The 26,585-nt window shown below is 42.2% G+C and overlaps 1 protein-coding gene across 6 annotated transcripts in view; it reads right to left on the bottom strand.

Moving 5' to 3' along the window:
• Nucleotides 1-5,684: 5,684 nt before the first annotated feature.
• TSNARE1 (t-SNARE domain containing 1) overlaps nucleotides 5,685-26,585 on the bottom strand; it is a 507,873-nt gene continuing 486,972 nt past the window's right edge. For all 6 annotated transcript variants that reach the window (XM_056332139.1, XM_056332138.1, XM_056332137.1 and 3 more), the window contains one exon: nucleotides 5,685-6,338. Coding sequence is in view for 1 of the 6 variants with exons in the window: in XM_056332143.1 (XP_056188118.1) it covers nucleotides 6,330-6,338 (9 nt within the window). In the remaining 5 variants the exon portion in view is untranslated. The remainder of the gene's footprint in view (nucleotides 6,339-26,585) is intronic.

Raw genomic sequence — 26,585 nt, 5'->3', positions numbered from 1 at the left:
AGGTGGAGCTGGTCCACTGTCCAAAGAAAAAGATAAATTCTAGAAGCAGTAATACGAAGAAGCAGCCAATTAAACTACCTTATTACATTTTACTAAGGTGTTCCAGACCAATTATAACCATATTTCTTTCTGGTCTAATTATGTTCAACTCTGTTCCACAGTATGGAAGCCTATAATGAGGAAACACATGAGAAACATGGTTCAGACTCCATGTGAGGGATCATTAATATGCTCTGGGCTTCTGCTTTGAAAAAGGCTGCACCTAATTATGTGGGTTAATGCACTTAAACTAAATGGATGAACTGCAGCCGTTTTCACTGTTTCAAGGCCCCTTAGACTGGCAGAACTGTAGATTAATAAGTTGTTAGAGAGTGATTTGTTGACCTGCCCCATCGTTCTTCACTTTCACTCCATATGCTCTTTACAGGCATGAAATAGTAAAGTGGAGAAATGTGCCAATCACTGCCATTTCAGTTTTGTTGCTTTCTGTGGTACTTGCCTAAGAAATGATCAGAAGTGGTGAACAGCAAAATACAATGCCTGGTATGTCCAATAAGCTCAGCTGACTTTGGATGAAAATGCACCATGCACAGTAGATAACAAGTGCCTTGCTAGCACAAACCAACTTAGATAAAAGACTGAACTCCTTTCAGATAGCTGTGGCTGTTTAAGAGTCAGGCATATAGTCTAAAGCTATTGTTTAGGATAGCCCTTTAGCCAGCCGAAAGAGTAATTCATGCAGACCAGCAAGTTATCTCAGTATAAAAGAAAAGGTCGAGTCATTGGAGACTATTCACCTCAAAAAAAGAGACAACTTAGGGGGTATATAACAGAGGCTGCAAAATCATGATGAGATGGAAAGGGTGTATTAAGTCAGATTGTTAGCCACCTTTTTTGATGGAAGGAAAAAAGGGATATCGAATTACAGCAGTAGGAGCCAAATTCAATGAAAAAAACCCCAAAACCCTGGGGTTTGGGGAGTTTCTTTCTTTCCTTCCTTCCTTCCTTCCTTCCTTCCTTCCTTCCTTCCTTCCTTCCTTCCTTCCTTCCTTCCTTCCTTCTTCCTTCCTTCCTTTCTTTCTTTCTTTCTTTCTTTCTTTCTTTCTTTCTTTCTTTCTTTCTTCCTTTCTTTTCTTTCTTTCTTTCTTTCTTTCTTTTTTCTTTCTTTCTTTCTTTCTTTTTCTTTCTTTCTTTCTTTCTTTCTTTCTTTCTTTCTTTCTTTCTTTCTTCCTTTGTCTTTCTGTCTTTCTGTCTGTCTTTCTGTCTTTCTGTCTTTCTGTCTGTCTTTCTGTCTTTCTGTCTTTTTCTTTCTTTCTTTCTTTTTTTTTTTTTTTTCTTTTCTTTCTTTCCTGGTTGGTAGTAGATCTTTAAAACTCCTTTGCAAGCCACACAATCATCAGGAAATCCCCATAATGGAAAAATTAAGAAAGGACACAGAGAGATCATGAGGGTGAAATGATTGTAGGTACTTTTTTCTGTCCCCTAGATACCTCTTTATGGCCAGAGCTCAAGACAGAATACCAAGTGATACAGAGCTTTGAGATGAGTCAATAGAACTGTTTTTATGTCCTACCTTGTGATGATTAAAACATAGAGTGCTCCTCAAGTTTTTTCTTCTGGTTATCTCAACAACTATCTTCCCAGCACAGTACATTTGTATATTCCATAAAAGTTTTCATATGTATTGTAAAAGGGGCCAAAAGGTCAAAAAATTGTTGAATAGTAGATGGTATGTACAACACTACCTGTTTTGACATCTATATCCTTTTGTAGACCTAACTTTGGAGAACAGTCCCCATCTGCAAAGATCTCAGATCTGAGAAATTTCACTGGCCCCCGATTGCTTTGTCTGTGACAGAAAGACACATGCCAAGGAGGTTTGTTTTCTCATGTTCACAGTTGTCCTTAAGGCACTAGAGGCAAAAACTCCTTCCTATTCCAATCCTGAGCAAGAGGACCTGACAACAACTGAACTGGGTATTTAGCTCACTATGTTTCTGATGTGCCTCTTCTTAATTTATTTTGGCAGGGTCTTTTTAACTTTTCTTTCACTACTGCCAGTATGCTCTAACTCCTTATAATGCCCATGAAAATAGGTTTGATTAAAATTTTCCCCTCTTATCCTGTTCTCATGTTAGCCCTCTACTCCACGGGGGCTTGCAGGATCTGTCCATATTGAACCTCCTGCTGCTGGAAAACTTTGAGCTCTGTTTCTCTGTCTGATACTGTAAAGAAGAACAAACTAAACCAGTATTTTCATCCAAAGCATCAGTGGCATAAACAGCTGTTTAATGTCATTGTCAGGTATACCTGCCACGAGGAAGGAGAAGGCAAATGTGACTGTGACGTGAGCAAATGAATAGAAAACGTATCTTCAGCTGCAGCTGCAGCTGAAGCTGCAGTCAATGTTGCAGCCAGTGGTTCATTGTCCAAATGGAGATTACTAACAAGTGGTGTCTCTCAGGGGTCCATACTCTTTATCAATGACAGAAAGCAGGATTGAGTGCATCCTTTGGCAAGTCTGTTGATGACACTAAGCTGACTGGTGGAAATGATACACTAGAGGGAAAGGATGCCACCCATAGGAACCTTGACAGGCTTGAGGAGTGGCCAGTGTGAATCTTAGAAAGTTAAACAAGGGTAAGGGCAAGGTCCTGCACTCAGGTCAGGGTAGTCACCAGTATCAGTATGCGCTGGTGATGAATGGATTGAGAGGAGCCCTTTGGAGAAGGACTTGGATATAGTGGTGGATGAAAAATTGGACATGAGCCGGCAATGTGCACTTGCAGCCCAGAAAGCCAACCGTATCCTGGGCTGCATCCAATGAAGTGTGGCCAGCAGGTTGAGGGAGGCGATCCTGCCCATCTGCTCTCATGAGACCCCACTTGATGTGCTACATCCAGCTTGTGGTGGGTTGACCCTGGCTGAATGCCAGGTGACCATCAGAGTTGCTCCTATCACTCCCCTTCCTCAGCTGGACAGGGGAGAGAAAATATAACAAAAGGCTCGTGAGTTGGGATAATGACAGGAAGATCACTCAGCAACTGCCATCATGGGCAAAACAGACTCGACGTGGGGAACTTAGTTTAAATTATTAGCAATCAAATCAGAGAAGGATAATGAGAAAATAAAACCTAACTCTCAAAACACCTTTCCTTCACATCTCCCTTCCTCTCTCGCCCAACTTCACTCCTAATTTTCTCTACCTCCTCCCCTCCAGAGGTGCAGTGGGATGGTGAATAGGGGTTGTGGTCAGTTCATCACACACACTGCTCCAGCGTGGTTTCACCACTGCGTTACGGGCCCTGCCAGCAAACCTGCTCCAGCCCAGGCTCCTCTCTCCATGGGGCCACAGATCCTGCCAGGAGCTGCTCCAGCAAAGGCTGCCCACAGGGTCACAGCTTCCTTCAGACACAGCCACCTGCTCCAGCATGGGGTCTTCCACGGTTGCAGGTGAGGATCTGCCCCACTGTGGACCTCCATGGGCTGGGGGCACAGCCTGCCTCACCGTGGGCTTCACCACGGGCTGCCAGGGAATCTGTCCAGTGCCTGGAGCATCGCCTGCCCCTCCTTCACTAACCTGGGGGGCTGTATGGTGGTGTCTCTCACATATACTCACTCCTCTCTCCAGCTGCAATTGCTGTGGTGAAACAAATTTTCCTCTTTCTTAATTATGTTATCCCAGCGGTGCTACCACTGTCACTAATGGGCTCAGCCTTGGCCAGCAGTGGGTTGTCTTGCTGGCATTGGCTCTATCAGGCACAGGGGAAGCTCCTGGCATCTTCTCACAGAAGCCACCCCTGTAACCCCCGTGCTACCAAAACCTTGCCATGCAAACCCAATACACAGCTCTGGGGATCCCCATCTCAAGACAAACATAGATCTGTTACAGCAGGTCCAGAGGAGGCCACAAAGATGATCAGAGAGCTGGAGCACCTCTCCTATGAAGACAGGCTGAGAGAGTTGGGTTTGTTCAGCCTGTGGAAGAGACGGCTCCGGCAAGACCTTAGTTTAGCCTTTCAATATATAAAGGGAGCTTACGGGAAAGACAGGGAGAGACTTTTTACCAGGGCTTGTAGTGACAGGACATGGGGCAGCAGTTTAAACTCAAAGAGGGTTGATTTAGACTGGACATAAGGAAGACATTTCCTACAGTCAGGGTGGTGACATACTGGAACAGGTTGCCCAGAGAACTTGTGGATGCCCTGTCATTGGTAATGTTCAAGGCCAGGCTGGATGGGGCTTTGAACAACCTGATATAGTGGCAGGTGTCCCTGCCCATGGCAGGGAGGTTGGACTAGATGATCCTTCAAGGTCCCTTCCAATCCAAACTGCTCTATGATTCTATGATTTAGCATGAATATACTGTTTTATAGCAACCTCCTGGAATGGTGTTTTTTTTGAAATAGCACTTTCTATTATAACCAAGCCTATAATACACAACAGGGGGGAGTGTGTCCATATTGCCACATGGAGACTTCATGCCTGCTTAGGACAGGCAGCCTCTATACTTTCAGTAGAGAAGTTCTTCACCTGGGTCACCCATGCCAAATGCATCTGCTGAGTAAGCTGGCTCATTGAAAGCTCCATCAGTCTGTCTCTGCACTGCATAACACTAATGAGGTAATCACTGAGCTTCTAATGAATGAGATTAGCAAATGGGCCAGGATTGTTTGTTCTGGATCCCTTGTTCAAATGCAGCTCAAAGCTCTCAAAATATTTGCTTGCAATCAGCTACATGCTGGGTTCGTTTCAGCTCTTACTAACTAGATGAAAATCATTTTCCTCACTATAGGATTTGCCAAATGTGCTGATAGAAGCAGTCTGCAGTTTATAGCGGATATAAGTAGGGAATTCTATTTCAGAAGTACACTCTGTAGTAAGGTGAAGCAGTAGACATCATAATTTGTAATTTCATGCCAGCACTATGCTTGGCTGGAAAACAGGAGTGTTCTTCTATTAATTAGGTTTTCTTAATTGCAACTAATGAATATTTAATATTACATATAATGATCCAGTTATGTAGATTTTGTAGGATAGAGCTAGAGAAAAAAGTCCAGAAACTCTGACTTTTGTTTCTTCACCAAACCTAACTGCATTGATTTAAGAACTTTTACAGTTTTGACCCTGAATGAGCTTAAGCACCTGCAAGATTTCTCTGATCATTTTCTTTGCTCAACCTTTACCGACAAAACATTGTGTCAGCTTTTTGGAAAGGAAGCACAGAATTGAAACCAGTGCAGGTGAGAATCTAGTTTAATATTTGTTTTTTCTAAATCTTCACAGTAACCAAAAATCCATAACATATAGAGGTAGCTGATTTTTTTCTTTTTTTTTCTGGTGAGAAACATTTTTGTTAAAATATATAACTTTTCATGAAGAATAAAACCCATATTCTGTGAAATTCTCTTCAACAATTCCTGTGACATTTTAATTAAAACCATTTTTTTAAATGCTTTATTTACTGGAGGAAACCTGCATTTATAGTACATGACACATTTCAAGAATTTAAACAGCATTTTCAATCATGTTTTTAGCAGAAATTATTGTGGGTCAAAATGGAACAAATTCCCAAATGCTGGTTGCATTGAAACCTACGAAATGAAATCTAATGCAAAATTTCACATTTTTCATGAGATGCCTTGCTTGAGTTTTTTAAGAGATTAAAGGTCTTTTCCTTTAAAAAAAAAATGGTAGCAATATGTCTCAATGTTTATTTGTCCTGCTTTTTCACTAGTGATTCTCATAAGTAAGTGTGGTGATCTATGCATACAATGGGCTCAAATAAGCATCTAATTGATATGGTTGTAAATGGCACATAGACTTGTGAAATTGCTTAGCTCAGATCCAGCAGAGCAATTCTAAAGCAGCAGTGCACAGTATGAGAATCTCAACTAGATTATTTTTTAAATGTACAGAAACAACAACAAAAAGAGTCAACCAAAACACGTTGACTTTCATGGCTTTAAATGAGCAGAACTGGAGATCAGGAGCATGTTAAAACCACAAACGATAAAGATGAATTAACAGCTACATGTCTTACAGCACATTCTACACCAAATCTGGAGGCAAACAGCATTCCCCAGATACACAGGAGGCATAATTAAAACCTGTAACATAAGGTAAAACGTCTGCAATGAAGGAGGGGGGGGGGAAAGGAAAAAAATATTCATAATTACACTAACACACAGTATAAAACTTAGCTTTTCTTTCATACAATTAGTGTTTGTTGTCTATAGCAGTTTTAATATGACGTGATCAGTAAAGCAGACATTGACGCAGGGCCTGAATGTGAAATGCCTTGAGAATCCATTCCACTTCACAGGTGATCACAGGCTCTGCAAAACCAAGAATAACTGATAAGTATTCACAGGATTCCCAGAGTCATGCTGATGTAAAGTACTGATGGAGGAGTGGCTACTCAAGGTGGCCCCAAAATGCATAGTAAACAATGAAGTCAATGTAAACTCAAAAAAGTGTATTTTCACCAATTCCAGTCTAAGGTATTGTGAAATGGAAGAAGTGGGAGGCTGAGAGTACAGACAAAGTAAATTTAAAAAGAAATACAGCGTATAGCCTGCTGCAGTAAGGAAAAGAGTAGATTTTATGTTCTCTTCAATGCCAGCAGTTCCCATACCTGGAGGACGGTGCATTTTGTTTTCAAAATACATTTTCCTGCAAAGTGGACTAAGTGTAGAAGTCAGAGTGTGACACTGATGCACTTTGCAGGAGACAATATAAGAAATCTTAGTCTCTTTTCCATTTTTCCATGCAACGAAACCACTAGACACTTCCTCTTCGTAGGAAAGACTCACTATACCATGTGTAGAGCTCTAAAACATAAAACATTTAGTATTTATGTAGACAGTTAATAGAAATAAAGAGGCAATTTTGGTGAAAGTGCATGCTTCTGTCCAATTACTGTAAAAGACGCTTCTTAGGAAAGACAGCAGCAGCAATATATTACTTCCAAGACAGACATCAGCACTACAGACTTCTGAGGTTAGACAAATTGTACTTTTGTACTCACCACCCATGAAGTAAGTCTGTGTGTTTGTAGTAAACATCACTATGAAAAATATAAGCAGGCTTTTGCAGCGTTTGTGCTTATTCTACCCCTGTACTTCCTTAGCAAATATTATTTGTATATACATGGTATGTTAGAAAATCTAGTTAAACTTGATAACAAAGGAAAGGAAAGGTATGGAAAAATAGTTGTTACTATTGTTACTATTATTGTACCTCTAACTGAGAACAACTTTTTTTCTTTTTTTTCTTTTTTTTTTTTTACTACAGGTGAAAGCCTTTGAAATTCTCTTTGTTTTAATTATGCTTTACTGTAAATCAACAAGGTGTCAAAATAGACCAGTGATCAGACACCCCCTCCCTTAAAGCAACAAAATACAAAGCCACACAGGTATTTTTGTTCATTGTATGCTGTACTACATACATATACAAGCACAGAAGACAGTTCCTGCCCTGCATTCATATGAACACCACAAAGAGTTAACAGGAACACACTTCCACTTCTTTAATGAGAAAAGGTATCCTCCTGAAGATGACTTTCATCTCAGCTAATATAAGGTGTAAGTATCTCCATCTAAGTACAATGGCTCCCAGGCTCCAGGATCCTGTTACAGCAATTACAGATCTAATCAATACAGATTTTTAGGATGGAGGTCATTTGAATAAAGTCATCAACTTCAGAAAGACCTAAATTTCACTGGCTGTTATTGACTAGCATTAACTACAAAGGGATCTTCAGGATGATTTTCTCAGATGCAGAAACGTACACTGTGGACACCTAAATTTAGCTGCACAAATTCCGTAGTAAAGTCCTTTTAGTATCACAAAAGGATTTGCTAGAATTACTCTGACAAGTGAAAAGGGGATGGACATCACTATTCATATAAACTTTTCATCCACTTTGGAACCATTCTCACTTTCCCGTTCACTTAATATTTCATGATCTTTTTTTAAAGAGGAAAGGCTGCAAGTGGAGTGAAATGAAAACTATCTGGAAAGGAAGAAACACCTTTACTTTGTTCATACTAATGCTGGCACTGACACTCAAGGCATCGTGGTGCACAGACCCATCCCAAGTTGAGTAAACAGACAGGGGGGTCCTGCTGCCTTAGACCTTCTCAATTGACTAAAGGGAGGGCAGGGACAGGCAACACGATAGTGCGATCTGCTACAGGCCACCTGACCAGGAAAGCCAAACAGATGAGGCTCTCTATAGATACATAGGAGCAGTCACAAGTTCACAATCCCTGGTCCTCGTGGAGAAACTCAATCACACCAGTATCCGTAGAAGGGAGAACACAGCAGGGCATAAGCAATCCAGGAGGTTCCTGGAATGCATTGATAATAAATTCCTTCTCTAAGTGACAGAGAAGCCAACAAGGAGAGGTGCTGTGCTGGACCTTGTTTTCACCAATCAGAACGGGCTGGTGGGGAATATGAAGCTTAAGAGCAGCCTTGGCTGGCTGCAGTGACCTTGAAATGGTGGAGTTCAACATTCTTAGGGCAGCAACGAGGGCATACAGCCAAACTTGCTACCCTGGACTTCAGAAGAGCAGACTTTGGCCTCTTCAGGTACCTGCTTGGTAGAGCACCATGGGATAAAGCCCTGAATAGAAGACGGGCACAAGAAAGCTGGTTAATATTCAAGGACCACCTCCTGCAAGCTCAGGAGAGATGCATCCCTACAAAGAGGAAGTCAGGCAAAAATGCCAGGAAGCCTGCACAGATGAACAAGGAGCTCCTGGACAAACTCAAACACAAAAGGAAAGCTTCCAGAGGGTGGCAGCAAGGACAGGTGTCTTGGGAGGAATACAGAGCAATTGTCTGAGCAGCCAGGGATCAGGTTAGGAAAGCTAAAGCCCTGACAGAATTAAATCTGGCCAGGGATGTCAAGGGCAACAAGAAAAGCTTCTATAGGTACATTGCTGGTAAAAGGAAGACTACAGAAAATGAGAGGCCCCTCCAGAAGGAAACGGGAGACCTGGTTACCTGTGACATGGAGAAGGCTGAGGTCCTCAATGACTTTTTTGCCTTGATCTTCACTGGCAAGTGCTGCAGCCACACTGCCCAAGTTACAGAAGTAAAGGCAGGGACTGTGAGAAGGAAGAACCACCCACTGTAGGAGAAGGTGAGGTTCAAGTCCATCTAAGGAACCTGAAGGTGTACAAGTCCATGGGACCTGATGAGATGCATCTGCAGGTCCTGAGGGAATTGGCAGATGAAGCAGTTAAGCCGCTCTCCATCGTATTTGAGAAGCTGTGACAGTCTGGTGAAGTTCCCACTGGCTGAAAAGGGGGGAAACCCCACCCATTTTTTGAAAAGGGGAAAAAGGAAGACCCAGGGAATGACAGGCTGGTCATTCTGACCTCCGTGCCTGGCAAGATCATGGAGCAGATCCTCCTGGAAACTGTGCTAAGGCACATGGAAACTGAGGAGGTGATTGGTGACAAGCCAGCGTGGCTTCAGTAAGAGGACATTGTGCCTGACAAATCTGGTGGCCTTGTGTGATGGGGCTATAGTATTGGTGGGTAAGGAAAGAGTAACTGACACCATCTACCTAGACTGGTGCAAAGCATTTGACATTGTCCCACATGATACCCTTGTCTCCAAACCGGAGAGACATGGATCTGACAGATCAGTTGGTGGATAAGGAATTGTCTGGATGGTCACACTCAAAACTTGCAGTCAATGATACAATATCTAGGTGGAGACCAGTGATGAGTGGCATACCTCAGAGAAGAGTATTGGAACTGACACTGTTCAACATCTTTGTCAATGACATGGACACTGGGACCGAGTGCAACCTCAGCTAGTTTGCCAGTGACATTGAGCTGTGTGGTGCAGTTGACATGCTGGAGGGAAGGGATGCCATCCAGAGGAATCTTGACAGGCTTGAAAGGTGGGCCCATGCAAACCTCATGAAGTTCAACAAGACCAAGTGCAAGATCCTGTGCCTGGGTTGGGGCATTCCTCAGCATCAGTACAGACTGAGTGATGAATGGATTGAGAGGAGCCCTGCAGAGAAGGACTTGGGAGTGTTGGTCAACAAGAAGCTCAGCGTGGCCCACTAATGTGTGTTTGCAGCCCAGAAAGCCAACCGTATCCTGGGCTGCATCAAAAGAAGTGTGACCAGGAGGTGGAGGGAGGTGATTCTTCCCCTCTACCCTGCTTTCATGAGACCCCACTCAGACTGCCGCATTCACCTCTGGGTTCCCCAACATAAAAAGGACAAGGACCTGTTGGAGCTAGTCCAGAGGAGGGTGGTGAAGATGATCAGAGGGCTGGAGCACCTCTCCTATGAAGGCAGGCTAAGACAGATGGGTTGCTCAGCCTGGAGAAGTTAAGGTTTCAGGGAGACCTTATAGCATCCTTCCAGTACCTAAAGGGGTCTACAAAAAAGCTGGAGAGGGACTTTTTAGAAGGGCATGTAGGGACAGGACAAGGGGGAATGGCTTTAACTGAAAGAGGGTAGATTAGATTAGATTAACAGGAAGAAATTCTTTACTGTGAAGGTGGTGAGGCACTGGAACACGTTGCCCAGAGAATTTTCAGGGATGTCCCATCCCTGGAAGTGTTCAAGGCCAGGCTGGATGGGGCTTTAAGCATTGTGGTCTACTGGCAGGTGTCCCTGCCCATGGCAGGGGAGTTGGAATGAGATGATGTTTAAGGTCGCTTCCAACCCAAGTCATTCAACAATACAATATGTTTCTATGATATTTCTGCAGGTGCCCATCACCAATATGTTCACTGCTTGTGCAAGTCACAGAATCACAGAATGGATGAGTTGAGAAGAGACCTCTGGAGATCATCTAGTCCAATCACCAGCTCAGAGCAGGGTCAGCTGAAGCAGTATGATCAGGGATGTACCCAGTTAGATTTTTAATAGCTCCAAGACTGGAGACTCCACAACCTCTGTGGGCAACCTGTTTCACCGTTTGACCACACTTGCAATAGAAAAAGGGTTTTCTTATGCTTAAGCAAATTTTCATCTATTTCAGTTTGTACCCATTGCCGCCTGCCCTTTCAGCGGAAACCACTAAGAAAAGCCTGGTTCCATCTTCTTTATACCCCCACCAGGTATTAACATAGATGAATAAGATCCTCCTGAGTCTTTCCTTCCCCAGAGTACAGTCCCAGCTCTCCCAGACTCTCTCCAGATGTCAGATGTTCCCATCCCTTATTCACCTTCATGGGTCCTTGCTGGACTCACTCCAGTATATCCATATCTCTCTTTTGTCCTGGAGAGACCACCACTGGGCACAGCACCCCAGACATTTCTCACCAGTGTTGAGTAGAGGGGAAGGATCACCTCCCTCCACCTGCTTGCAATGCTTTGCCTAAGGTGTGTGTGTTAGCATCTCAGAACTGCCAGCTGCTTGCCTGGATTTCTTAGCACTGTTCTCAGTGCAGCCTCATTAATGCCAAGCAATCAACTACTGCATGACACAAATGAGATCAACCAGTAAGTGACAAATTCAAGTCAATCACTAACAGAGGTCTGCCTTAAATAAGCTGGCCATGCTTCTTTATGATTAGTGTATGGATGTTTGCGTGTATGCATGTGTATGCACCTAGATATGTGTGTGTGCACAACTGAGTGAGAGCTCTACATGTAGGCACACACATGCCTGAGTACAGGCGAGAAAGAACACAGTCTAATCAGATCCGGTGGACCTTGCGCAGGCTTTTTCTCCGAGGACTAGGATGAAGGGCACCATATGTTTGACATGAAAGGAAACCCTACTACCAGCACAGGCCATTACTCTTGGCAGGCTCTACAGCTACAGGGGATTATGAATCCTGATTTGCAGGCAGAGAAAATATTCACCATTGCAAAAGCCATTTAAATTAGAAATAGATAATCTACAGACTTGGCTTTTGAGGTAACAAGAGATTCTCCAGGCACAATTTAACTAAAAGATATATCGGGCCAACAAGCCAACAGACTTAATATATATTTCTGGTTTAGTTGAGATAAAAACTAGTTACTTTAAGTTACTGAAAAAGAGTTCTGCCATACTCTTAGGTTTTAATTAAAGAGGTTCTTCTATGATTTGCTGCAGTATTAGTTACAATGAGTTTAGCTGTTCTAGTAACGTACTGTAGAGTCTTGTAATAGCTACTGTACAAATAGAGGACTAAATAACAATCCCTGGGGAATAAAAATAAAAATTATGTCGGGGTATTAGATCTTTGGGTTGTTTATCTGGGGAACTTTACCAGTGGAAACCTGGGTGACTTGAGGCTTTGTTCATCTTATTTCAGTGAGTCATTTCTATTACCATTTTAGTCAAAGAAAGGAACCAGGCATATTTATCCTGATTTTTTTTCATGCATAAAAAGAGAGGGCAAGAAAGGAAAGGGCAAATGAAAAAAAGACCCTGCTGCTATTTGGGCTGCTAAAATTACTCTTCTGTGCAGGCTAACAGACCTCTTTACTGTGAACTGCAAAAACAGACTGTAAAGAGCTGCTCTAGTCACATGGTAGCTATAAGTTGCAATAGAAAGCTGAGCTATGGATCCATCCTACGGCCCTCCTTGACTTCAGAGAAGCATCTTTCACCCCTTTGTGGTTTACAATGTAGACTCCACTCATTTATTTAGTCTAGGCTGTTCTGCCTGTGAATTACAGAGCTAGTCTCATGGGAAAATAAATTTTCCAGAATAATAAAACAATTTGATCCTACCTGCTGTTGTTTCAAATCAAGTGAGATCTGTCTTTTTTCTAAGTAAATGTGATGACACACATCACATTAAGTTCTGATGATACAACTTTTGACTTTTTCAATTTTACACAGATTTAAGTTGTTTTCACAGACATGAACCTCAACAAAATTCTCTGTTGGAAAAGGCTCATCCAGATAAATTATTGATTTATTATTTTATTAACTTAAAAGAGTCCACTATCAATAGTAGTTGACCATTCTATATGCAGAGGTTTTTTGCCAGTTGAATGATTCCTTGAACGTGTGAAACAATGACAATCATTACAAGCTGAGATGACCAAAGAAGGCCTATCAAGTGGAAGTCTGCATCACTGAAAGTGGAGAGGTGATCCAAAGCTCACTAAAGTCAGTGCAAACACTCACTGACTTTACCTAGCTTTGCATCAGGCCCATATGAGAGTTCTTACAGTCTCTCTGCAAAGTCATAGTCTGTAAACCCACACTGTTGAAGTAAGTCTGATGGATTGTCCAAAGGATGGAGAATATAGGACAGAATGAACAGACGGATGTTGGTACTGAGCACTAAAGACTTGGACATGGAAACAGCTCCCCAGAAATATTTATAGCCACCTTCTGAACATGTCAAACTCACGCAGGGAGTGAGCACGTGACAGAGCTGGACCTTCAGCACAGACACCTTGAGCTGCAGCCCACAGAAAGGAAATGTTAGGACCTACTCTCAATTTTGACGTTTTTGTTTAAATCAGCATTTTTCGTTTTTGTGGTTTTTTGGGGGTTTCCCAATAGTTGTTCCAGTTCATGTTCTAATGAACCTGTTTTCAAGGCACAAATGCCATTTAGTGTTTTTGGACTGAACCCTTCACATATGCAAATCTACACTGATTAAGCCCATGTCCTCTTACAATATATCGTATTTATCTGCTTTCCTCTGAAACTAGTGTATACTCTACACCAGTTTCAGATGTGAATTGGAAAGTAGCTTTCAAGTATGACAGTTGAAATCCTACAACACCATCTCATTCATGATAGAGAAGCCCAGCTCATCTGCAAGGTTTATAGAGGAGATAGCACCTTGGATCATGAGGATCTAAGTTTTCTGTTTCTGAAAACCCTCAAGAGAATATTGACTAGAAAGTAGGAAACCTCTGGTTGTTTACATCTTTCTGCCTCTAGTCACGTAGTTGCTAATGTTCTTTTTCCTGACATACCAGAAGACTGAGAAAACTGCAGAGCATGGTAGTTCTGAGAGGTATAGAAAATTCTCAGATTTTCCAGGTACGTGTGGTGGATTGACCTTGGCTGGATGCCAGGTACCACCAAGCCACCCTATCACTCCCCCTTCTCAACTAGATGGGGAGAGAAAATACAACAAAAGGCTCATGGGTTGAGATAAGGACAGGGAGATCCCTCAACAATTGCCATCGTGGACAAAACATACTCGATGTGGGGAATTTCATTTATTACCAATCAAAATCAGAATAGGATAATGAGAAATAAACCCAAGTCTCAAAACGCGTTCTCTCCATCCCTCCATTCTTCCTGGGCTTAACGTCACTCCTGATTTCTCTGGCTCCTCCCCACCAGCAGTGCAGGGGGACAAGCAACAGGGGTTGCTGTCAGCTCATCACAGGCTGTCACATTGTCTCTGCACTCCTTCCTCTGCGGCGGGAGGGCTCCTCACCCCCTGCCCCGCCCTGCCCCGCCCTGCCCCGCCCTGCCCCGCCCTGCCCCGCCCTGCCCTGCCCCGCCCCGCCCCGCCCCGCCCCGCCCCGCGCGGGTCCCCCCGGCGGGACAGAGCCCTCCCTGCCCTGCTCCAGCGGGAGCCCTTCCCACAGCTGCAGCCCTTCCCCCCCTGCCCCAGCGTGTCCCCCCCGCGGGCGCAGCCCCCCCGGCCCAGCCGGCCCCAGCCCCCCCGCCCCCGGGGGCACCGGCCCTGCCCCGGCCCGGCCCCGGCCCGGGCTCCTCCCCGCGGGGCCACAGGCCCTGCCCGGAGCTGCCCCAGCGCCGCTGCCCGCGGGTCACAGCCCCCTGCGGGCACCCCCTGCCCCGGGGGGGGCCCTGCCCGGGCTGCGGGGGGGGAGCTGCTCCCCCGGGGGCTCCGCGGGCCGGGGGCACGGCCTGTCTTGCCGGGGGCTTCCCCCCAGCCTGCCAGGGAATCTCTGCTCCAGTGCCTGGAGCATCGCCAGCCCCCTCCTTCACTGACCTTGGTGTCTGTATGGTTGTGTCTCTCCCGGATTCTCACTCCTCTCCTCCAGCTGCTATTGCACAGTTGGATTCCTCACCCCTCCTCCCCCCCCCCCCCCGCCCCCATTTTTTAAAAAAATATGTTCCTCCTGAGGCACCACCACCATCACTGATGGTCTTGGCCTTTGTCAGCAGTGGGTCTGTCTTGGAACCAGCTGGCACTGGCTTTATCAGATATAGGGGAAGCTTCTGGCATCTTCTCACAGAAGCCACCCCTTTAGCCCCCCCAGGTACCAAAACTGTGCCACACAAACCCAATACAATGTGGTAGATCCACTTTGCTGATGTGCTCGGTATTCAACAGATCACCAGCTTTCAGCATCAACATCCAATGTACCCCTGTGTTGGACAACCTTCCCCTGCAGTTGGGGTGCAGTGCGTGACTTAGCTAATTTGAACTGATCTCCTCTACCCGCGATGGTGGGGAATGGTCTCTGAGGGCTCGTGTCTTACCTATCTGATTACCTTGATGATATTTTCAACATGGGCCTGATATAATTAATTTACTAGATATATAAATTCTTAATGATGCATTTCCAGGATAGAAAAAATAAAGGACAAGGAAAAGAAGACAAAAGTCACTATACTAAGAAAATGTGTGGTGTTTCCTGTCTTTTAAAAGCTGAAGCTGATAGATACCAGATTAGCCTGGGAATTGCATTACGGACATTGTGAACCTTCCACACCTAAGTCTTTATCTGGGCCTTTGTTCAAAGGTATTATATGATGATCAGACTTCTGCCTTCAGTAAAGCCTCCTTTTTCATCAGTTAAAGTTATTCCTTTTTAAATAGTCCTTCCTACTAATTTTCTAGGGAAATAAATGATACCTACTTTTCATTCTAGAAATGTTAGACACAGGCACGACTGCTCACAGCAGAAAAGCTGCTGTTCTTACTCAGTCACACTGGCCATTTCTGCTTACACTGGAATTTTCACAACAGCTTGTTAAGGTAGGACAGACCTAATAACCCACGAATCTTCTGTCAGAAAGAATGAGATAGCAGGGTGATGATATACCCCATGCAACATTGCTTCATATTCATTTAGCCATTTATTTCTCCTGTGCCTTCTCTTAACTGCGTTAATGGGGCCTTTTAGCAACCACCTTTGATTCAACTTCACTGAAATAACTTCTTTTTCAGTTTAGAAATATGTCCCAGTAGAAATCCTGATTCTTTGGAAGTACAGAGGACTTCTGGCCTTGACACCAATGGTTTTTATTTGGCAGCTGCAGATCATTGGTAATATGGGAGTTTCAGAGGCAACTGTTAATGCAAGTACATGCACATCTTTCAGGGACCACCTCAAGTACACAGGTATATCTTATGGATAGTATGGGTTGTTCCTAAAGCAAAAACTAAATCAAGAAATTAGATAATACTAGACACAAAACAAACAAACAAAAAAAACCAAAACAACCCAAATATCCCAATAACAACCACAAATCCCAAGCCCATACTGCAGGCACTGTGTGACGGTCCAAGAGAGATGTTGTCTCTGTAAACCATCTTCTTGGGTTTCACTACACTAAAAGACATCCCAACCATTTTCCATCTTCAAACTAGAAGACTGGCATGTGCCTAGTAGGAATTTACCCCCATGTATTCCTACATCTGAGCTGTAAAAATGTGTCTTAGCAATGCATTCCCTAACAATGTCACAGTATGTAGGAAAATTTTTAAGAAACATTCAACTGATATGGTCATGTAGACCTATCAAAAAGGTCTGTAGCACTGTCAGAATCTGCACCTAGGATCCAAAATTGCAGAGTGTAATATAATTATGGCAAGAAATGTAACAGGTGATATCACATTTCAGAACTGAGTATTACTAGCTGAACTTTGTGGATCATGAGAAAATACATTTCACAAAGGTGGAATGTCCAGGGCCTGCGAGGTGACACATAAATGAGATAGGAAGTGGAGAACAGGAAGCAGTAATTTTGCCCAGCCTCTTAAAAACAAATGCTGCTATAGAAGTAGCAAGACTATGAGTATAAGGATTTTTAAATTATCTGATGTTGAATATTCCATGATTCTATAATATACACAATGTCAGATAATGACATCACAAGCTCAACTCTGATTAAAAGCAAGTGAATAGCAAATCTCAGCAGCATTGTCTTATCAGATTTAAACAAGGGGAAAATCTCCTATTTATGAATGAACTGACCTCAATTTTTCTCTCAAGGCACACTGTGAATGTCAGAGTTGTGTATGATTGAGAAGTGTCCTGTTTCAGCTGGGATGGAGTTAACGTTCTTCTTAGTAGCTAGTACAGTGCTGTTTTGGCTCTGATGTGAGAACAATGGTGATAACCACACTGATGTTTTTAGTTTTGCTGGGTGATGTTTATACTAAATCAAGGAGTTTTCGATTTCTTGGGCCCTGCCAGCGAGAGGGCTGGGGGGCCACGGGAAATTGGGAGGGGACATGGCCAAAACAGCTGACCCAAGCTAGCCAAAGAGGTATTCCATACCATAAGACATCATGCTGAGTATATAAGCTGGGGGAAGAAGAAGGAAGGGAAGGGGATGATGGAGCCCTGCTGTCCTGGGGGTGGCCAAACACCTGCCTGCCCATGGGAAGTGATGAATGAATTCCTTGCTTTGCTTTGCTTGCATGCACGGCTTTTGCTTACCTATTAAATTGTTCTTATCTCAACCCCTGAATTTTACATTCCTTTCTGATTGTCCTCCCCATCCCTCTGGGTGAGGGGCAGTGAGCAAGCGGCTGCGTGGTGCTCGGTTGCTGGCCAGGGTTAAACCACTGACAAATTCTCCCAGTAAGTTTTGTCAGGATTCCCCAGGACCTACCTGACACACAGACTTACAAGCTAATATAATACACCAAAGACTCAATGACATTTTGCCAGCTTCCTCTTTGGCCAGTTGTTTTGGTCCATAGAGCTTCAACACTTCCAACCATTTTTCTACACTTCTTGCTTTTGACTATTAACAATGACCTCACTGCAGATGCTTCACCACCTTATATATGGCTTGTCCTCATGTGTGTTGCTTCACCCGCAGAGTGCTATGGCAAAGCACTGGTGAAAAGGTGAAGACAACCCACAGAGTGCTATGGCAATGCACTGCTAAAAAGGTGAAAATGGTGAAAAGCTAGGAAAAATGAAGATTTGTCCAGAGCTGACATACAGAAATATGTAAGCAAGAAATTCCATTCTCTGAACAATGTGAGTTTAAAGGAAGAACTCCTTCATGCCTATACTAAAGCAAGCCAGGAGAAGGATGCAAACCCACTTAAAAATAAGGCCTTGCTTCTTCTCAAGTTCACAAATCACAGAAGATGCTTCCTCCAAAAAATGCATACACATTTTCTCCTCATATTATCTTTCTTGCAGAAGCATTATCAACCTACTTCTCAAAAAAATTAATCACTGTCATTTACGATTTCCTTCATAACATTCCAATAACAAACTAAAGAAACTTATCTGGAACCATCTTCATTAGAAGAATGAAACGCAAAGAGTGAGGCTCAAGGTGCAGAAGGGTTACGACTTCATTTTGTTGCCTTGAAAAAAAGATTAAAATTGCCAGCAATGCGTGATCTAAATCTAGGTGACATTAAACAGATGGCACTGAGTGACCAAGGAAAGAGCATTGGTTTTTCTCCATCCATGAGCTCACTTTGCACTTTAAGCTGCATTAACTTTGCTCAGCTACAAAATGCAGCCTTTTTCTCACATCTATCTCTATTTAAAAAAAAAAAAAATCTGGAGAGTTTCGGGAGTGGAGACATTGTTAGGTTAATAGTGAAAAATCCTGCTTCTCACGAGGAGGATGTAAAGGAGAAGACAGCACAGAGGTGTCAGATTTGCCAGTGTTTCAGGACAGGCTGTTTCTCCCTGTTGCCACTTGGAACAAAAAGGCGAATGACTTTGTTCACCCTTTTGCAAGTGGTATGGTTGTCAGGTAAAAGCTGCTAGCAGAGAACAGTAGGGACAGTGCTCACACTGCACCTCTTTAATCAGACTTCTACAGTAATGGAGGCAATTTGAAGATTTTATCTTCAAAGATAGAGGCACCACCACTTACAGAGCCTATTTTCTTCCCTCTTACCTCACCTTCAGAGTGCTCCAAGGCAATCTGAACATTCAGTTGGGTTTTTTTGTTTGTTTTGTTTTGGTTTTTTCCTCTTTTTTTTTTTTTTTGTTGTTGTTTTGGGGTTTTTTTGTTTGGGGTTTTTTTGGGTTTTTTTTGTTTGTTTGTTTCTTTGTTTTGATTTAAACATGCTTTAACCCCTGTCTCCTCAAGTGCAAGTTAACTTTGGAACCAGACAGTACACAATTCCGTTCTCCAAACTTTATGGCCAAGTAACTAGAGTCTCACTTGCCTTGAAACAGACCACATCTTTCTTTGTCTGTGCAGTCACTGCCTATCTTTCCCTAGGCAGACAGGGCTCCCAGAATCACATTTGACAACTCTTGTTTAGTAGAAGGAGGAAGGACGGAGAAAATCAACTTTATAAATATACTGAATTATTCTGGGAAACACTCAGGATAACACTGGAATGAGAGACATAAAACACTGGCCAGATAAGATATCATGTGCTGGAGACAAATAGAGAGATTAGATAGCAGACCTGATGAGTCATCAGTTTGCACTAAGGGTAGCAAATCTTACGTTCCTTTGGGAACATGCAGAATTACTGGAATTTGACTTTCAGTTTGGATTAACTATCAGGAAGAAAAAGGCTGACTCAGATTAAAATATTTCTGGTTGCAGGAAAAGACAATTTCAAGGAGACGGATGCTTAAACACTGGAGTATGTAGCCAAGGCTGCCTAGCGTGCAAATCACTCAGTACCAATTCCGTGTATCATTACTATTCCACCATCCCTGAGAACCTGCCAAGAGCCATGGGGAAACACCAGCCTTTCACCTTGCAGCAGCATTTAACTACAGAGCAAGCAAATCAGAGCTGTAAAAGGTGACAGAAACCCTTAAATTCTCATGCACGTGTTACTGGAAATAGAGCTGATAAACCTTAAAAAGGCTCACAGAAGACACACAACATGGTTAGCATTACACTCTCACTATCTCAGCTATGGGGGCAGGAGCTGTGTGCTCTGTTTTGCTTAAAAGTAACTGGTGGACAAATAACACTGTGCAGAATGAGAGAAAATGAGAGTTGAAAAGCTCACCTGTCAGGAAAGAAAACCGCAATGGGAGACTGTCTACGCTGCATAGCAGTGTTGCTGTCCTACGCACTGATGAACGTTTCAGTACAGCAGCCCTGCATGTTTAAATGTAATAAGGACTTAGCTGAGGGTTTTGGGGTTTTGGTTGTGGTTTTGTTTGTTTGGTGGGGTTTTTTTACATTTTTTCTTTTATAAAGGCTATTTAACTCTGAAGGGAACAGAACTGATTTTAGTCAATGAGGACAGAGATAGAATGGATAAAACTCCTAGTACTAGAATTAGAGCTGCAACTTACAATGTTTTCATTAAGAACAGCACTGAAAATAAATTGCTGCACAGAGAACTAATTACAAAAAGAACTAATGAATTCCATAGATGTATATATAAATGCAGTTTTTGCGTCCATCTGAATACTAGCTGTTATTAACTCCGGGTGATGCTGTTCTACATACGTATGTTGGTGTTATTCATACAGATGGTGCCAGGGCTGAAGCACTGAATGGAAGTATGCTTCACATGGTTGCTTCACTTATGCTCTAGTAATAAGTACTAGATTAATGCAAAAACTAATCTCATCAGAAAGGTGATATTTTAGTAGAAACCAGGGAAACTAAAGCAGTTGTGTCCTCCATCAGAGCAAAGGCTTTGGCAGGAAAACACAGATATATAAGCAAATTCACTCTGATATTTTGTAGATAACCTTGATGTGTCTTTTGGATACCTCCTCGTTTAGTCCTTAGTTGGCTGTTCGTAAAGGACAGGGTAAGAATAACTGAGTTGACTTTCCCTTTGATCTCTCCCATCATCTTTCTGGTGTAGGTGGCTGAAATATTCTGTCTGTTGCAGGTTTGATACTTTTTCTACTGCCCCAGACAAGTAAATACGGAGCAGGAGTGCTACAGATGAGATTCTTTTCATCCAAATGCAAATGTTCCAGATAACAGAAGTCACCCTCATTTCTCTTTAGAGAGTAGAGAGATATAAGCATTTCTGGAGGATAGCCCAGCTCACCTTTAACTAACCTATTCAAAAGCCCAGAAAAATTGCCATTTGACATGTCTGTATCTATACATTAGCCTGAAAGGGAATATTGGGTGAGTAGTTCAGGTTTATTTGTCTAAACTTAAGTGAAATTAATCCCACCCTGCTTGCTTTATATTTTACTTCTGAAATAAAAAACTTTTGTATTATCTTACTCTGTTCACAAGTTTTAATGGTTTGCCTTGTATATTTTCTCTATAAATAAATTTTCAGTGACAAGACAGACTAGTGTTGCAACCAGTAGTATAAAGAAAAACCCTCTCTTCATAAAAATGTGCTCTGGAAGTGATAACATCTGGGGTGGGGTTTTTTTTGTTTCTTTTTTGTTTGTTTGTTTTTCTTCTTCCTTTTTTTTTTTTTTTTTTTTTTTTTTTAACGTACACACAAAGTGTTCCCATTTTCATATGGAAACCAGATCATCCTAATTTCCTTGGGCAGTATTATTGGAAATACACGTGTTAACTGTCAGGCTAGATCCTACTGGCAGCCATCTGATGAAAGTGTCATAAATTCTTTACTTACTGCATGGATATGACTCCCATCTTGTTTTACCCATGATGTTCTTCATACACAGAAAAGCAACCCTTTCCCCTAATATGTATACGCTCCCACAATCCTCACTAAAAAATGAAAAAATAAAACAAAATCCACAGTTTGAAGGGAAGAATGGGAAAATATTTCCAAGAAAGATGTCTGAGTTACTAAGCAAACAATGGTGTCAGAAGTCCCTAAGCAGGAAATAATCCCATACTTGCATGGTACCTGAGGGAACATCCTACGTACATCATCTGTTATTACTCTTCCCTGGGTGAGTACTTATGGGTGCTGCTGGAGGCAGTAAAGAGGTGAAACATCCCTTTTGTACTGGCAAGAGTGGGTGTCCTTACATCCCCAAAATCAGGCCTCTCAGATATATCAGGGTGCTGCATCTATTTAACTCCTCTCTGTTTATTTTCACTATCAAGAAAAGCATCACTAAAGGGATTATGATGACTTCCAGAAGTGTCTTCATTTTCTTTTGAAAAGAAACAGAAGTTTGTTGGGGAGGGAAAATAATCATGAGTAGTCACTGAAGAGCCAGGTAGACATTATATATTCTGCATTGTGCTCTGGTTCCATTTATGTGAACAGAAATGATTAAGATTTTACTTACTCTTTAGCATGCAGTGGTATAAGGGATTAACAGACAAAAGAGGGGAGATGAAGTATTTAAGGGCTTTGGGAGACAGAGAACTTTTGGGTATCAAAGAAGCCTTTTTACAGCCAAAGTCTGTTAAACAAAAGGAAAAGGAAGAAAAAAAGGGATATCCATTTAGGTATTTTGAACAGATCTTGGATACAACAGTGACTGAGGTCTTTGGCATGCTTAACATAAAAATGAAAAGCTAGTCTAGATAAAATACAAGAGAGTAAACTGCAGGGAATTGCTATGAATCCATGGAATGGAAAGAGATTTTTCAGTTATCTTTATGTCTTTGGGGTTATTTGAAAAGCCGAATAATTGTGGTAGCTACTGCACAGTCTTCTCCATCCTGCACAACCAAGATCTCTGAGACAGTAACAGTTAGCAATGAATTTTGGCACTGCCCACTGACTTTTTCAGAGTCATGTTACAGGACATCACATGTAGTGTGACTGAGCAGAAGCCTACACACCCTCACACGCACCAAGCAGGAGAAAATCCTCTGTCCTCAGATGCTGAAATGCATCCACAAGAATGGTGGTGGCATTGAAAAAAAGCAAGCAAACAAGCAAGGAAAAAAAAAATATCTGTAGTATTTATTGCCAGTTCTCTGCTCTGTTCTTGACCTGCCATTGGGAGGATCAGCATAATCTCATATTACCCTCTGCCAAGCTTCTCCTTAGAGGTCTTTCGCCTTCACTGCACTGGATTTCTAGTTTGGAATTCCTTGTTTGGAGGTGGTAGATTTCTGCAGCAGGACACCCTAGCCTGTCACTTTAAGGGACATCTAAAAGCACACAATTCCTCCAGCTCTCCCCCCCTCTCAATAACGTTATATTGCACCTGAATATTGAAAAAAACCCAGCTCCTTCCTCCTCTGTAACAGATGGTGCTGTGTAGCCCTGAGTACACGAGTATCTGTAGCAGCAGCAATGAAGTGGGAAAGCTGGGCAGACCAGGATGGGAGGGATCATGCACACTCAGGAGATCACTTTGCCTGTTATCCTCAACAGTGAAGATGAAAGAGATGTGAGTCATTTATGAGAAGGATGGGAAGTCTCATTGATACATGTCAAGCTGTATTTTAGACCGGCTTCATCATTTTTTTCTTTGCTGAGGAATAGTAAATATTTAAGGGGAAGCTGTGATGCTACTTAAAAAGCACTTACCTAATTAAACCTCAAATGCAGAAATCCCTGTTCACTCAGAGATGAACTCTGTGATGTTCACCACCTAAGGCTACACCTCAGCCATATGGCGCTTTAATAGATAGTAATGGAGGGAGCCCTTTTTATATTTTAACAGATGGCTATATGCTAGATACTGGGGTTGGAGCAGAGGGGAGAATGAAAGAAAACACAAGGAAAGAGAATCAAGAAAGAAAGACAAAGTTCAAAGGACAAATTCATATTGGTCTTTTCCATTTCAGCTCAAAACAGCTTGAGGTCTTGTTTCTTCCCTAGAAATAACTTCTGTTGATTCCAAACCCTTGAACTCAAGACTCATTGATCACAAAACTTTTCACAGCAGAGTTACAATGTAAGGGGTTGTCCTTACACCAGAAATACCACTACTGATTTCAGCGTTTGCTGGCTCAACAAATAGTTGCACAAGTTTGGGAGTAGGATTCAAGTTTTTAAAGTGTTTCTTCTGCTGTACCTTCCCCACCTCCAGGGTCATTCTCACTGCGTGTAATTGCAACCTCATCAAGTTTGGGCTGCATAAAAGAATGGCTAGAAGACTTCAGAAGAGAAAGTCAGTGCCGGAGTATGTTGCAGAGGAAACATGGTAAATATAGACTTCAAGTAAAGAGTCAGAAAATCTACGATTTTTTGAAAATAAGCAATTTATTGGAAGATCTAGCTTTCAGATAGGTCCTGATGTGGAAAGGTGGCAAATTTAATGGCTGGTATTACATTCCCAAAATAAGACTAACAGCCAGAGGGACCATAAAGCTTAAGTAATACGGTTCCATTTACATTATGGTTGCTACATGGTTTAATAGTTTCCAAATTTGTTGGCATGGCTGCCATTTCCTCTTCTGGAGGAAGTGTGAAGTATCTAAGATGATCATGGTTTTGGTGACTGAGCCAAAATGGTACGTGATACCTGTCACATCTTTCTATCTTTGCCTCACTGTACTTCCATAAATGCCATTCCTGTCATCATATGCATTTCTTTCCCACTTCACAGGGTAAGTTTAATTTGTCTCAAAAGGCCTGTGGGAACTTGGTGGCAATCTTTCATCCTCCGTGAATTGATAGGGTCCTCATTCTCAGGCAATGTGAAAGCACAGCATGCGGAGCCACTGGGTTCTGCACTAAACGGAGGAGATCTGGAATTAGCAGCAGTGCGGCTGCATCATTCCGCATGGCACTCTAGGTAACCTGCTCTGCTATACACTACCGTGCTGATTCTGGGACTGCATCACCCAGGGTTATGTATCAACAGCAGCTCAGATATCCTTGCTGCAAGGACACACAACATGCAAGGTTGCATATGTGCTCTTGATAAAATGCAGTGTTTATTACCTTGTTCTACAGAAACAGTGAATCCACAGGATATATATGAAATATTTACTCAATCAGTGATTTTTTTCCTATTTGTTCCAACTTCCAATGTCCATCTGTATAGCATAAGAAACAATGTCCTGTGAATATATTCTCAGAGCATTAATTCTTTTATTGAAAAACTCTTGTTATTTTAATCGTTCATCTGAATTCCTTAGGAAGAAAATTATAATTAACATTCTTTTTTTTAATCCCCATTATTATTCACTACTCTCTACAATAGCTCATTATTTTGAAAAAGGCAAAGCTTGATGTTTCCAACAAAGCACAACTTTTATATTGGATTATATGGAAATTTAACTCCAAGCAATACTAAACAGAACTTTATTAAAATGTTTCTGTTAATTTCAAATTTTATTTCCCAAACTATCTATAAATCTATGTCAGACTTGAATGCTTGTGTAAGAAAATTAGGTCTACTCATGGCTATCACCTTACAAGTCTTTTAATGAGCCCAGTAGGTCATGCTAGACATATTATCAATTCATATCCTTAGATCATCATCAATTCTTATATTAAAATTGTCTTTTTACCTAACGGTTTGAAGACTTTTGTCTGAAGCTACCTGGTTTATTTGTTTTGTTTTTTTGCTATTATTTGTGTTGGTGACTAATTTAGAGTTTCTCTCCCAAACATTCCTGATTTTCTGTCAGACTAGTTTAAAACACTAGCTTCTCCAAGAGGTAGTAGGGCAATAATACATGTGACTACTACTGTCTGCCTTCCTTCACCTCACCCTTGATCCATTACTTTGCCTGAGATCAGACTTTGCTATTAGCTCGAAAAATCACTGCATTCTCCAGATACAACGAAATACTGAAATATAACACGGTGTTCATTGCTTCCAGGATTTTCCTAATAATTGATGATATAAAGGCAGAGGTTACCCTGTGAATTTTCCCAGTGACACAAGGTGCGCTCTTCTTTCAGTCATTCCCATACGTGGGATTTAGTTTCTATGCCCCCATGTGGAAAGCAACAGCAGAGAGGTATGTCCCTGTATGGCTGACCTGGCCAGCCCTGTTTTGATTAGGTTGCACTCGATAATCAAGAAGAAATTGTTAGGGATCAACTGTATGCAGAGGTAGGATATCTCTAAGTCCAGCATGGGGCTGATGCAGCCAAAAACACAGTTTCAGCAATGCATTTGCTTTTTTGCCTTAGAAATGCATTTGCCTTTTTTTTTTCTTTCCTTTTTTCTTTCCTTTTTTTTTCTCCCCGCCCCCCCCCCCCCCCCAGTATTCTTTTCATGGGTCCTTTCTATCTTGTCCAGCATTATGCAAACTGAAAGGAAGAAGCAGTTCCAGCCTGAGAGAAAGAAGGCAGCTGTGATGAACCCTCTGTAACAAACAGGAAAGGAAGCATTATTGTGGGAAGCATTGCACCATCTTTGTGAGGTTGATTGTAATACTGCTGTAAATACAGAGGGTCTGGTTCTCACACTAGAAACATTTTATGCTTAATGTAATTCAGTTTATGGCCCCAACGCACTGCAAGAGAGGTGTAAAATGGCATTAAAGTTAATGACAATCAGACCTAGGGATTCTAATATTTGCTTTCTACTGTGCTCGAAATTACTGCTGTTGTTTTATAGCAATGTTTAAAAAGTTAGTACAGAGACTTTATACATAAAAAATCCGGGGTCACATCCATCCATCCATCCATCCAAGAGA

The sequence above is a fragment of the Falco biarmicus genome, chromosome 3 (assembly GCF_023638135.1).
Source record: "Falco biarmicus isolate bFalBia1 chromosome 3, bFalBia1.pri, whole genome shotgun sequence".
In the NCBI taxonomy this organism is placed as follows: domain Eukaryota; kingdom Metazoa; phylum Chordata; class Aves; order Falconiformes; family Falconidae; genus Falco; species Falco biarmicus.
Note: the sequence above shows the minus strand (reverse complement) of the source record. Positions and strands in the feature narration are given on the sequence as shown.